The following is a 14,889-nucleotide window of genomic DNA, read 5'->3' as shown; positions in this document are numbered from 1 at the left end:
CCCTGATTTGAACTCGGAGATTTACGGTAATGGCCGCTCGTCTGTACTCGGGGCTCTCGTGGTCATTTTTCAACATGTTGAAAAATCTTCACGAGTCTTCCCGAGCTTACTTGCAGTTAGCGAGTCTTCCCGAGAACCTGCCGTTAGCGTTACGAGCCGCTAAGGGACGTCCCCGAGCTCCGACGTACACGCTATGTGCATTCTCCGTGCTTACCACGAGTTTGATTTTTTTTAAACTCGGGAGAGCTCTTGGAATGAACTCATACCGTGGGACAGGGCTATTACTCCAGCTTTTTGTATCTATTAAAGGCCATATAATTGTTGATGGAGAGTTGAGCTGGAGGTGGTGGTGGTGGTGGGGGGGTTGGCCAGGGGAGGGGGGTGGGAGGGGAGGTGGCCAGCAGCCCACTTTAGATTTGAATTTCCATTGTGTGATCTATCCTCCAACAAACTTATGTCAAGGCCTTTGTTAAATTGACAGGAGTGGCTTTCCAAAAAATTCTGGACAGATCCAGAGCTAAATTAATATATTGGAAATGTGATTATTTCAATCCTGTGTCTAGCCATATGATTTTTGATTTAATTATTTCAAATATCTGGCCAAGTTCTTGGATGCAGCATTGCTGCCATTTATTGTGGAGAGATTTTTGGATGAACATCAATGTATTACTGTGGGAATAATTTTCTCAGCAACTTTATAGCCTTGCGACCACCCTCTCACGATGATGACCTTGCAATTCTATGTGGGATACCCGGTGCAGTAATTTGTGTGAATGGGAACAGGAACTTGGACATGGATGGAAACAGATCAAGTGAGCAGGCAAAGCAATTGTAGGCAGTTAATGTAAAGCCATGCAATTTGGATCTAAGATGGGAAACAGATGGTTTCTTAATGTGGGAGAGCCGCAGGAGTATAGGAACACAAGACACAAGTTGTTAAAGCTAGTGCACCGTTGCTATCAGTAATCAAAACAGACCAAAAATGAAGTGTTCCTTTATCTGAAAGGGGTTGCGGGGAATGCTAGATCCCATCTAGAAATCTGCACAGTTTTAGAAACCTAATCTTACGAAAAGTACATTGCCCTTCAAGATTGTAAAGCACTGAATCACTAAAGGGGACAGAGAAAACATACTTGAAAACTTGCCTTTTCTCTAACAATTCTCTGTTCTGCTAAGATGTTGTCAACATGAAATGTCACCTCTGTGTCTTTCTCTTCAGATGCTGAGTATTTCAAGAGAGAGACAAGAGAGAGTCAAGAGTGTTTTATTGTTATATGTTCCAGATAGAACAATGACATTTCTATTTGTACTTTAATGCTTTTGATTCAGATTTTCAGCATCTGCAGTACTTTGCTTTTGTCCACCAGAATACAAACATGTCAAGAGGTAACTGCCTTACATTTCCTTAAGTTTAGAAAGATCAGGGTTTACCCAGTCTACGTATTTTAAATCTTTAAGCTCTTTAATAATTAATATGTCTGTCAGAGAAATCCAGAACAAAATTGTACGATCTTGAAACGAGAGGTAAGGTATTCATGGGGGGGGGGGGGGGAGGTTCTGATAGCAATATTTCCCACAAATCTGGAACTGTACAAAATGTCATGGATGCTGGAGATATTGAAATAATTCTGATTACATTTGATTGATTTCTTTTAAGTAAAAGTATCAAGAAGTATAAAAGCCAATTGGGTTGAAATTTGGATCAGCATAATCTTCATTCTCAAGACCTACTTCATAGGAGCAGAATTAGGAGCAGAATTAGGCCACTCGGCCCATCAAGTCTATTCCGCCATTCAATTATGGCTGATCTATCTCTCCCTCCTAACCCCATTCTCCTGCCTTCTCCACATAACCCTGGGTTAGTAACACATGTAAACAAAGTAGGTTGTCACTTCTGATGGTAATGGAGGCAGGAAGTCACCACAAATGTTGTGGAAATTTGTTCCTTGCTTTTCCAAGATGTATTTTCAAACCCTTTGGAAATAAATTGGTTAACAAGTATAAAATTAAGCAAAGATGTCTGCTTACTGTGCTCATTTTGGCCAGCAACATTGTAATTTCAATTGTTTAAGAAAGGACTGCAGATGCTGGAAAAATCGAAGGTAGACAAAAATGCTGGAGAAACTCAGCGGGTCAGGCAGCATCCATGGTGCAAAGGAATAGGGAACGTTTCAGGTCGAGACCGACGTTTCCTTGACCCCCAATAATCTAGTAATGATAGGTTTAGTATGATTGTAATTTAGGGCTAATATTCATAGGAAATAGAATCACTATTTAATCTGACATTAAATATTCTGGCAAATGGTAGCTAATTTTGTAAAATATATCTTCTATCAAATTATATTGTAATTTCTGTTACAATTATCTTAATAGCATTTCTGTAGTATCCTCAAACGGTGTGATAATTACAACTCTCCAGCCTGCTGGAACAAAGCTTTTGTTCTATTTTATGTTTTCTGTAGACCAGGAAGATTTTTTTCAGTGTTATATCAGCCAGCTCTGCTCATTTAATGTATATATATATGTATATATATATATATATGTATATATATATATATATATATGTATATATGTATATATGTATATATGTATATATGTATATATGTATATATGTATATATGTATATATATATATATATGTGTGTGTGTGTGTGTGTGTGTGTGCATATAAATAATATATATAATGTGTGTTTATATATAATATATACTCAGGAATGAATGAATGTTTATGTAACTCTTGTCCAAGCCCAAATTCTGGAAAGAGTGGAATCATTCCCAATGGAAATTCACCAACAATGGGGGGAATAGTTCGGGTGAATGTACAGAGTCTTTTACCCAGCGTAGGGGAATCAAAAACAAGAGGACATGTTTAAGATGAGAGGGACAAGAATTAATACAAACCTGAGGGGCAACTTGTTCACTCAAGTGGTGATGAGTATATGGAACAAGCTGCCAGAAGAGGCAGGTACTATAACAGAATCTAAAATACATTTGGACTGGTACATGGATAGGAAATGGTTTAGAGGGATATGGGCCAAATGCAGGCAAATGGGACTAGCTTAGATGGGACATCTTGGTTGGCATGGATGAGTTGGCTGAAGGGCCTGTTTCCATGCTGTATAATTCCATCGCTCTCTCACAGTCCTTCCTTCTCAAGGTGGATTAAGCGGATCATTCCTTCTCCATCCAATATTGCTTAGCTCTCCTGACAGAACCATTGAGCTTTCATATCATATCATCAGTATCGTCAAAATGTCGCTATGTTTCGCTCAGCATAATGCAGTGTTCTGCACTTTGACTGGAAACAATGAAGGGTTCCCGTTTAATGTAGTTTCCGTAGTTGCTGTAGTTGAGCTGAGTGATTTTTGAAAGACAGCAGAATCAGCTGATAGAACGCATCAACAAAATATGGGAAATGCAACTGAAGAATGAATATGAAGAATGTAAAGAAATGCAACACCATATTTGCCAGTTGCAATAGGACAGGATTGTTATGATGACTGAAGATAGACACAAAAGAGCTGGAGTAATTCAGCTGGTCAGGCAGCATCTCTGGAGAAAGGAATAGGAGGCGTTTTGGGTCAAGACCCTTCTTCAGATGACTATATGACTGAAGATTGAATACTGGAAGAAAGAAAATCATCTGTAAAGAAGACAGATAAATACACACAGTAATGAGGAAGAATTGAACAGAGGAATTTTCAACTGTGGCCATAGGTAAACAGAGCGAAAGACAAATAGCATCTTCAGCTGAAGAAGATTTATTAAAAATGCAACAAAATGACAATTTGCACAAAATAGATGTTGACAACAAAGAAAATTCCATCACCCTTGTACAGTAAGGATAACAACCAAGTATCAAACAGCGAAATACATAGTCATGAATGGTCACTGGAGTTAATTCCAGCAGAATTTGCTTTTCAGTGATCTAAGGTTAAAGAATCATTAAATTTAATAATCAAATATTATGGGTAAATATTTTGGCCAAAAATCTCATGAGAAACTTACTTGTTATTTTAGTTCATTAGCATTTTCTGATACATCTGAATTTGCAGGCAAATATATTCCCAATGCTCATCCTGAATAATCCCAAGTTTTTCATCATGGCAGCAAGGTCCTTGCATTTTTTATTTAAGTAATACTCGATTCACTGGAAAATATTCTGCTGTTGCTTCAATTTTTCAAAGAAACCTCCAAAATTCTTATTCAAACATGATCAAAAGAATACGTTAGATTGCCCCACAGTCTATAGCCCCTTAATTTGGATTCACTGAAACTTCCTGGGAAAGATTTATTTCCAACAGTGCACAATAGAGGTCTCTCTCAAGCGAGAGGGAAAATGTCTGCACTTATTTATCATTAGTCCAATAAGAGAAATGGGTGCATTTTCTCTTTGATCTGTCTACAAAGCTGAAGGATACAGCAAAAAAAGAAATAATTGCTTGGGGGCAATAAACCCAGCAATTATTAATCACAATAGGTGGAAGTTTAATGGCGATCCAAGAGAATATGGGGGCCTGTTGTGGTAAAGATTCTTGCTTCAAAGTGAAACTGCACTGTAAGTAATTACTGAGCAATAACAGTGTACCGACTGGAAAGAACTATAAATAAGATGATAGGAAAAGAATCAGTTCATTGTCACAGTTGAAAGTGGCTACCTTAACTTTCCCGCTGGTAACAGAGAAACTCACAAACACTATTTGCCTGCATTATTTTTAGAGGTAGTTAAACAACAGAAGATTAACCCATTTATAAATGCGATGAACATGTAACCCAACAAAATCCAAAATCAACACAGGATATCTTCTACACATTATTCCTACACAGATTATCCCTGACAAACCTATGCAATTCACAATTCCTGTCCATCCATAGTCTGCAAATCGTGAGGTGTATTCAGCAATAAGGTACCACACCACAATACAATTCAGGAGATATCTGTTTATCCGTACAGCAGGCAACATCTTTTCTCAGATCACCTCAAAAACCAACAGGGTTGGGAAAAGACACTAACAATACTTTCTGTTGCAGAATATTTTGTGCTGCAATTAAGTATTGCCTCTCACCTTCACGGATAAAATTTGTTCTTCTCGGTTACATTTTATTAACATAAAAACTCTAAATACAATTATTGAACTGTTAGTTAACTAGTACTTGGTATCAGTATGTTCAGATGCATAGGAATATGTTTAATCTTATTACAATAGTTTGACATGTCCAAATAAGAGTGATGTTCCCTTTCTCCAGGTGTTAACAGATTCTTTGGTAACATCGAGGAGATGGTTGGCCATAAACCTTGCCTGTGGTGGAAACTTTGCTGGTCATTCTTCACTCCAATTATCGTGGGGGTAAGAAAGAGAATATTTGCCCACAATATGTTGGTATTTTAAAGTGGCAGGATCAATGCACAACAGCATTATTTAATATTAAATGCTAAACAATGTTACACCAATTTACTCTTAAAAATCTCTTAACTATTCATTCATCTCATTGTTATGGTGAGGATTTCATAAGGTCATAAGGTCATAAGTGATAGGAGCAGAATTAGGCTATTCGGCCCATCAAGTCTACTCCACCATGCAATCATGACTGATCTATTTCTCCCTCCTATCTCCATTCTCCTGCCGTCTCCCCATAACCCCTGACACCCGTACTAATCAAGAATATGTCTATCTCTGCCTTAAAAATATCCATTGACTTGGCCTCCACAACCTTTGACAACCTCTGAAGAAGGGTTTCGGCCCGAAACGTCGCCTATTTCCTCCGCTCCATAGATGCTGCTGCACCCGCTGAGTTCCTCCAGCAATTTTGTGTACCTTTGACAAATAAATCTACAGAGTCACCACACTCTGACTAAAGAAATTCCTCCTCATCTCCTTTATAAAGGAACGTCCTTTAAATCTGAGGCTATGACCTCTGGTCCTAGACTCTCCTGCTAATTCAGTGAAAACATCCTCTCCACATCCACTCTATCCAGGCCTTTCACTATTCGGTAAGCTTCAAAGAAGTACCCCCTCATCCTTCTAAACTCCAGCGAGTAGAGGCCCAGTGCCGTCAAACGTTCTTTGAATATCTTTGAACTGCAGTTTCGTACACATCACCATTAACTATGCTTCAAAGTAATTCATTGAATTGAATTTTTGTTTTAATCTGTTAATTAAAACTCAATATAATTTAGTTTTTTTTGTACCTTCAGGGTGTGTTTCTCTTCAGCGCAATTCAAATGAAACCGCTCACAATGGGGAGTTATATTTTCCCAAAGTGGGGCCAAGGTGTGGGCTGGTGCATGGCTCTATCCTCCATGATGCTGATTCCTGGCTACATGGGTTACTTGTTCCTCACTTCGAAGGGCTCTTTAAAACAGGTAGGTGTGAATACTTGAAAAGCTGTATTTGATCAATTTAAAGTGACTGAATTCTGCCAGGTCCAATCCATTCAAATGCACCAGATAAAATGACATAGAAACATAGAAAATAGGTGCAGGAGGAGGCCATTCGGCCCCTTGAGCCACACCGCCATTCATTGTGATCATGGCTGATCGTCCCCTATCAATAACCCGTGCCTGCCTTCTCCCCATATCCATTGACTCCACTAGCCCCTAGAGCTCTATCTAACTCTCTCTTAAATCCATCCAGTGATTTGGCCTCCACTGCCCTCTGTGGCAGGGAATTCCATAAATTCACAACTCTCTGGGTGAAAAAGTTTTTTCTCAACTCAGTCTTAAATGACCTCCCCTTTATTCTAAGACTGTGGCCCCTGGTTCTGGACTCGCACAACATTGGGAACATTTTTCCTGCATTTAGCTTGTCCAATCCTTTTGAAATTGATGCCCAAATTGAAACATGCCTGCTATTTGTAACACAAAACAATGCAAAACAATATTATTTTGAAAGCCAGCACTTCGGTCAGGCTATCAAAATGATATCTAGTGCAAACCCACTGGCTCCCACAGCTACCTTGACCACACTCCTACCATTGCCACTTGGCAGGAGGTGTTATAATTCCTTAAGGGCCTGTCCAACTTGGGTGCCATTTGCGCGTCATTTACGCGACATCATTTATGCATCACGACACACAACACGCGCGTCGTGACTCGTATGTGATGCACGCATGGTGCGTGGTGACGTAGGCAGTGATGCGCGGTAGCGCGTGGCACCCTAGGATTTTGGGATGTACAAAATTTCCGCTCGCCATCTGCGTGACGCGCAAATGATGCCCAAGTGAGACAGGCCCTTTATTCTCAATTTCTCCGTCTCCACCACATCTGTTCTCAAGAGGAGGCATTCCCTCAACCCCTTTTTCCACTCATCTCCCACTCCTTCTTACTCCATCCCCCATTTCCCATTCATCCCCCCCCCCCCTCTTTCCCTCCCCTCCTGTCCCTTTCCACCCACTATATCATTCTCTCCAGCTTTACATTTCACTCCTCCTTTCCTTATTTGACACTCATTTGTCTGTATTTCAGCTCTAGCCTTCGGTATTATCTCTCCCACTTCTCAATCATCTCCCTCGCCTCTATCTACCGTTCACTTGCCAAGCTTTGCCCCATTCCTCCCTCTCTTTTCCAGCTTTATCGCCACTCCTTCATCATTCTGAAGAAGGGCCCAGTCTCGAAATGCCATCTGTCCTTGTACTCCACAGAAGCTGCCTGGCCACTGAGTTACTCCGGCACTTTGGTTTTTGCTCAAGGCATCTGCAGCCTCCTGTTGCCTCCACTCTCACCACCACCAAGCATGTTGTGACTGTTTTTACTGTTGCCTTCTCACTTGAGTTACAGCAGATCTGGAAAACATCTACAGACTTTTGTTACCTATTTTACAAATTGCCCAAATTAGCAAAGCTATGAAAACATCTTGGAACTTTAACCAAACCAATTGGTTAAATGTTATCCTGGCATTATTCTTAGCAAGGAATGGTGGTTCAAATGGCCAACTTCTCTGCTGTACAATAAATTTCTGTAATATATATACTGTTGATGTAATGCTAGCTTCCCCATTCTTCAATTGTAAATCTTAAAACAAGTGATATTTTTTTCAGAAATGTCAAAGCCTGTTTGTTCACTTGTATAGCTCATTTTTAACGTTACTTTTATCTCCGTGTCAAGGGAAAGATACTTTGTATACATATAATTTCCCACATATACAGTGAAATACATCACGGATTTTATTTATTTACGTATTCCTTGGTTGGAATATGGACTTTGCTGGTAAAGCCAGAGTTGAATACCGATCCCTAATTGCCCTTGAGAAGATGGTAGTGAATCGCCTTCTTGATCTGCTGTAGTATTTGTGGTGAGGATGTGTCACACACTGGTGTTGAGTGGTGAGGATGTGTCTCACACTGGTGTTGAGTGGTGAGGATGTGTCTCACACTGGTGTTGAGTGGTGAGTACCACAATTCAGACCCAATGATGATCGGTGGTCCATTTCCAAGATAGGATGGTCTATCACTTGAAGGAAGCCTGCAGGTTATATATACTATGAGACTGCTGCTCTTGTAATTGGTGGTTGAGATCGAGGTCCTGAGAACGGGTGGCACGGTGGTGCAGCGGTAGAACTGCTGCCTTACAGCGCTTACAGCGCCAGAGACCCGGGTTCGATCCTGACTGCGGGTGTTGTCTGTACGGAGTTTGTACGTTCTCCCCATGACCCGCGTGGGTTATCTCCCGGTGCACAATCCAAAGACATGCAGGTTTTTAGGTTAATTGGCTTTGGTAAAAATTGTAAATGATGTGTAGGAACGTGTATGGGATGATCGCTGGTCGGCGCGGACTCGGTGGGTCTGTTTTCGCGCTGTACCTCTAAACTAAAATGTTTCTGGTGATTCCTTCAATGTATGTGGTGATTTATTCTCTAAGATCTAAGATATGAGGCTGCAAGTCTCCCGTTGTTTGGTGCTGATTAGCTTCTAATTTAGCATGTGGTGCACGTGTACAGATTGTGTGTGTATCGCTCACTGCACAATGCTGAATGGCTGCCTGGGCCACCAACTCAATAGTGTGTATTCAGTTTATAGAGAGCAACCAGATTAAGCTGACGGAGAGATACTTGTCCCGTGCTGCTTCAGGGAATCAATAATAATTCATGATTGGTTTCGATCTCCAAACTGGGGTCGTGCAAACTACAATTTAGCGCCATGCAGGAAGAAACTGCAGATATTGGTTTAAACCGAAGATAGACACAAACAGCTGAAGTAACTCAGCGGGTCAGACAGCATTTCTGGAGAAAAGGAATAGGTGACATTTCGGGTCGAGACCCTTCTTCAGTCTCGACCCGAAACATCACCTATTCCTTTTCTCCAGAGATGTTGTCTGACCCGCTGAGTTACTCCAGCTTTTTGTGTCTATCTGCAACTGGTGTGCTCATGCACTGGTAAAGCAGATTGTGTTTTCACTTCAAACCTTTAGCACAATCCAACTGCTTGCTACAGTTTTAGTTAATATTTCCGATCAGGATAAACCATACTGGAATGAGGAGAGATTTACAAAAGGGGGGAAGAGCTGAGGGAGGGATAAATGATCCTCAACAGGGGGGTATTATCCATGGGTTTTCACAGAGCAAATCTCTACCAACACCTCAGAGGTCCAATGGGTGAGGAACGGTGCTGGCTCGAAGGGCCAAATGGCCTACTCCTGCACCTATTGTTTATTGTCTAAATCCTAACAGGAACTTGCAGCCACTTTTTGTAAAGACGCATACAACTGTTGAGCAAGGTCAGTCTGCTTTGGCAACGATTCTTAAGGTAAATTTCCTTCTAAAGTGGAACATTTGGAATCTGCGGCATTGCACTGTTTCTAACACACGGGAACTTCAAGAAGCTCCAAGATGTTCTCCAATTCCCAGAGAGCAAAATTCTGGCAGAGTGTTTCAAAGAGGAACCCAGTGGGGCAAGATGTTTGTCACTGTAGTCCCACTGAAACAGTGCATGCAAAATAGAGATGTCCTATGGAACAGGTGGATTGGACTTGCTCAATATCTGGCCACTGCACGATCAAAAGGGGCTTGTCATGATGGGCAGAGACAAACAGATGATATACATGTTCTGTGTCAGTCACTGTGTCCTCCATATATGAAGGGCATCGTTTACCTGCCAGGATAACAAAGTCCATCCCTTTACACTTGGCCTCTGACTTCAGGCTGTAACCCATGAATAAGGAAGACGTACTTACTCTGAATGCAATACTCTCACTTGAAACTTCATCGAGTATTGGTGAGTGCAAGTACCAAGTCCACTGTCTGGATCACTCATGTTCATCACCAATTAGCCCTGTGGAGGAAGTATATTAGTGGCCATATGTTTGGATGAGTCTGTCGTGGTGGTGGATGGCAGGGTGTGAGTGTCATAAGGTCATAAATGATAGGAGGAGAATTAGGCCATTCGGCCCATCAAGTCTACTCCGCCATTCAATCATGGCTGATCTATCTCTCCCTCCTAACCCCATTCTCTTGCCTTCTCCCCATAATCCCTGACATGCGTTCTAATCAAGAATCCCTTGACTTGGCCTCCACAGCCTTCTGTGACAGAGAATTCCACAGATTCACCATCCTCTGACTAAATAAATTTGCCCTCATCTCCTTCCTAAAGAAATGCCCTTTAATTTTGAGGCTATGTCCCCTAGTCCTGGACTCTTCCACTAGTGGAAACATCCTCTCCACATCGACCCTATCCAAGCCTTTCAGTGTGGAAACAGGCCCTTTAGCCCAACTTGCCCACACCGGTCAACATGTTCCAGGTACACTAGTCCCACCTGCCGACATTTGATCCACATCCCTCCAAACCTGTCCTATCCAAGTACCTCTCTAACTGCTTCTTAAATGATAGTCCCAGCCTCAACTACATCCTCTGGCAGCTTTTTCCATACACCCACCACCCTTTGTGTGAAAAAGCTACCCTCAGATTCATATTGAATCTTTCCCCCTTCACCTTAAGCCTATGTCCTCTGGTCCTCAATTCACCTACTCTGGGCAAGAGACTCTGTGCATCTACCCGATCGATTTCTCTCATTTTTTTATATACCTCTATAAGATCACCCCTCATCCTCCTGCGCTCCAAGGAATAGAGACCCAGCCTACTCAACCTCTCCCTATAGCTCACACTCTCTTGTCCTGGCAACATCCTCGTAAATCGTCTCTGAATTGGTGTGAGCAGATCACACATCTTAATCCAAACCATGGATTTCTATTCATTATCCAATTTTATCCTTGACTTTATTGGTTATCATTCATACATTCAATCCAGATATATACATCACATTTGGAAGGGGGTTCTGCATGAACCTTTCGGCATCACCTTTCATCTGCTATCAGTTAGTGTGGTTCAGAGTAAAGATCAAGGCACTCAAGAAGTGTTCAGCCAGGACATTATAGCACAACTATTAAGAGCATCAACCCGAAACGTCACCCATTCCTTCTCTCCAGAGATGCTGCCTGTCCCGCTGAGTTACTCCAGCATTTTGTGTCTATCTTTCCTGTTCTGAATGCCTCTGGATTAGCATAAAAGCTAATCAAGAGCATTTTATTAAGATAAATTAAATGATTGGGAATACAATTATATTTTTTCCTCTGAAAGAATGTTGGTACATATTTAATCTAAACAAAAATGATATCACTTGGCAGATAGGAAATCTCTCATTCAGTTGCCTATGAATCATACAATTAGAAAGGTTGAAGGATTTGGCAATATTTTGCTCATGTTTTTCTTCTTGAAGTCAAAGAATGACTGGTTATTTAGGACAACATCCACCACGGTTAGCGAGATCTTAGGAATTGACAAAGTGGAACTGTTAACCTTGTGTTGAGATTAGTTCCTGATATTTTCTCCCACGGCCATCACTCTCCATATTCAAAGCGTGTAATGATGTCAATGTTATTCTGCTTGCAGCGCCTGCGGCTGATGACTCAACCAACCGAGGACACGAAATGCCGGGAGAATGGACCTGAACAACCCGAGCATGGCAATACTCCAAGTGACGAAGCATATATGTAGATTATTTATTAAGTGTAAGGTACTAACACTGCCCAGAGTATAAATTCTTACAATGGTTGATCGAGACCAAGGACTGTAGTTACATTATTGTGCACCTACCTCCTACCACAAATATGACCAATAGTTTTTTTTAAAAAGGCTATAAACCTTTGTTCTTGGACATCAAGTAAAACTCTTAACTAAAAGAAAATCATTTCAGGTTTTGATAACAATGTAATTTTGGCAAACGACCAACAACAGAGGCAGACTGTTAGCATTTTTAAACCATGGTTTTCTCTTTTGAAGAGTGAGCACAAGCATGATGGGCCGAATGGCTTCCTCCTGAGTTGTATGGTCAAAGACTTTGTGATCACATGGACGTGATTATAATCACTGTCTTATTGTATGCACATCAACGTTTCAGTCCGTCAAGTTTATAGCACTAAGAGCATTAATCAAAATTATGGTTTTACGATAAATGTGTAGAATTTCCTTTCCTACACTTTAATTGTCCCAGCCATACTTCCCAGGAGTCTACTTCTCTTTTCCTGCATTCCATATGCTCCCATAATGAAATTGCCAGTGCCACTGTTGTCCGCTCTTTTGTCAGTGTGGAAACATCATGTTCCTGCTCCACCTAAGCACTGTTGTCAAATGCCAATGTGGGCATTCACTATTTTTTATCCTGTTAGGGAAAGCAGAGTATTGATATTAGAAGAAAGAATAAATGTAAAGACGTTCTTTATATAGTTCATAGAATTTTATAATTTCAATTACAGTGTTTGAGATAAATCACCTTTAATACAGTTCCACTGCTGTCTATTGTAACAATGTGAAGAAACACTCATTTATCCACAATAGGCAACATAAGTCATACAGATTGGAGTAAGGAGGGGGGATAGAAATTAGAAATAGGGGGGAAGATGTATGGGAAAGGGTATGTTCATGAGTAGATATGGATGAATGTGATATAATGCATGGAGGATCAGAGGGGATAAGATAACATACGGATTGGAAATTGGATCAATCACCTCCCTTTTCCAGCTCTTGCTGCTCGATTGCTGCAAATGTTGAACTTTCTCCTCTGAGTATTCTCAGATATCTCCAACTATATTATCCGACTCCAACTCCGAAGTGATTTCATTAGCTACAAAGCACAGCTTCAACTAAATAGATCATCGTATACTCTTTCAAACCCTGATGGCCAGAAGCCAAACTATTACATCTGGGTCAGTTCAGTATTTGAATATATCTACATATTTGTATGAACATTTTATTCACTTCCATATATTCCTTCCATTTCATGTAGAATACAAAAATAGTTGCAAAAAATATTTTGGAATTGTCACGTGTATCAATTCAGATCTAGGAAGTAACAGTGTACTTAATAATCCAAGGAGTGGTGAATGCTTATTGATCTCAGAGCATCAGGTAGCAGCAGATCAAGGTAAGACATCAACAATTTTCCACTTTGAGGCAGACATCAGCTTGTGTCTATGGCAGCTAAGCAAATGTGACAGGGAAACAGAACCATGGAAGAAATTTTAACTATATTGTATAATGTATTCTGAGTAAAAAACATAGAAAGTACGCGTGCATTGATTAAATATTGGTTGTTTAAAAAATCTATTACAACTATATCTGTCAAAATGTTGTTGTATAGCAAATATGTAAAAAAAAAAAGTATAAATGTCGATATCTTATTTAATGTAGTTTTGTCCAAAAATAACAATTCTTCCATCATAGACCTTAACACTGCAATAACTCTTAACACAAAAACATAATTATGGCGTTACTCTTTGAGCATCAGCTATGTATTTAATTTGTATAAAATACATTCAATATATAATGAGTCCAGTAAAGAGAGTATTCTTTTGTAGATTTATAAATGTTACATTGATCAAATGTACAGTTTTCAACGTATATATTACATGGTGTAGTTAAGTTCTAAATGGTGTTATTGATAAAAGGGCATGATTGTCATATATATGTTGTCAAATTTTTGGAAAGCAAATAAAAACTTTATCTTACACCATACATGCAAGAAAGTGTGCCTTTGTTAAAGTGATGCCTAGTTTACCTGTATGCATTTAGTATTAGAGTAAGAACATTATAGGAAACAGGTCATTCGGCCAAACTTGTCCATGCCGATCAAGTAGCATAACCGAGCTAGTCCCACTTGCCTGCACTTGGTACATATCCCTCCAAACCTTTCCTGTACATGTACATGCCCAAGTGTATTATAATTGATGTGATGTAATCTCACCTCCATCACCTCCTCCGGCAGCTCCTTGCTTCTATGCATCACCCACTTCGTGAGAAAAGGCAGCATTCTGTAAAAAAATTCTGAAACCCATCATATTACGGGCCTGTCCCACAGACTATATTTTAGGCGACTACAGGCACCACATGGTCGCCGGTGCGTGTCGCCTGTATGGTCGTGAGTAGTCTCCTCTGTCGCCCAAAGAGCCGTAGCGTCTTTCTGGTCGCCGCTGGATTTTCAACATGTTCAAAAAATTTCGGCGACAGTCAGCGACAGTGGGTTGACGCCAATGAGTGTAGCTTGACTTCTCGTGACGTAGGTGCTGTCGTAGGTTGGCGCCAGGTGACGTAGGTTGTCGCCGGAGCTGACTTCGGTGAATTCAATTGGCGACTACCTACGTCAACCGGCCACAGGTACTGGCGACTGAATTGTCTTCAGTTGTCGCCGACAGGGTGGTAGCTTGACGTAGCTTGTTCCGGGTGGACGTAGGTTGACTTCGGTTGTTGCAGGTTGTCACCTGTGTGGTCGTAGGTTGTCGTAGATGTGGTCGTAGGTGGACGTCCTAATGTGTCGCCGGTTGACAGTAGCTTGCCATATCTTGACGTCGACCAGGTGGTAGGTTGTTGTAGCTTGTCGTAGACATTGTCGTAGGGGGGGTATAGT

General features: G+C 40.8%; 1 protein-coding gene across 2 annotated transcripts in view; it reads left to right on the top strand.

Annotated features, from left to right (window-relative positions):
- The window catches only part of slc6a1 (solute carrier family 6 member 1), a 74,296-nt gene extending 60,296 nt beyond the window's left edge, over positions 1–14,000 (top strand). For both annotated transcript variants that reach the window (XM_033037250.1, XM_033037249.1), the window contains exons 13-15: positions 5,247–5,347; positions 6,196–6,363; positions 11,880–14,000. In XM_033037250.1, coding sequence (XP_032893141.1) covers positions 5,247–5,347; positions 6,196–6,363; positions 11,880–11,984 — 374 coding nt within the window. In that variant the 3' untranslated portion in view covers positions 11,985–14,000. The remainder of the gene's footprint in view (positions 1–5,246; positions 5,348–6,195; positions 6,364–11,879) is intronic.
- The last annotated feature ends 889 nt before the right edge of the window (positions 14,001–14,889 follow it).

The sequence above is a fragment of the Amblyraja radiata genome, chromosome 18 (assembly GCF_010909765.2).
Source record: "Amblyraja radiata isolate CabotCenter1 chromosome 18, sAmbRad1.1.pri, whole genome shotgun sequence".
Classification (NCBI taxonomy): domain Eukaryota; kingdom Metazoa; phylum Chordata; class Chondrichthyes; order Rajiformes; family Rajidae; genus Amblyraja; species Amblyraja radiata.
This window is presented reverse-complemented; position numbering and strand designations above follow the sequence as displayed.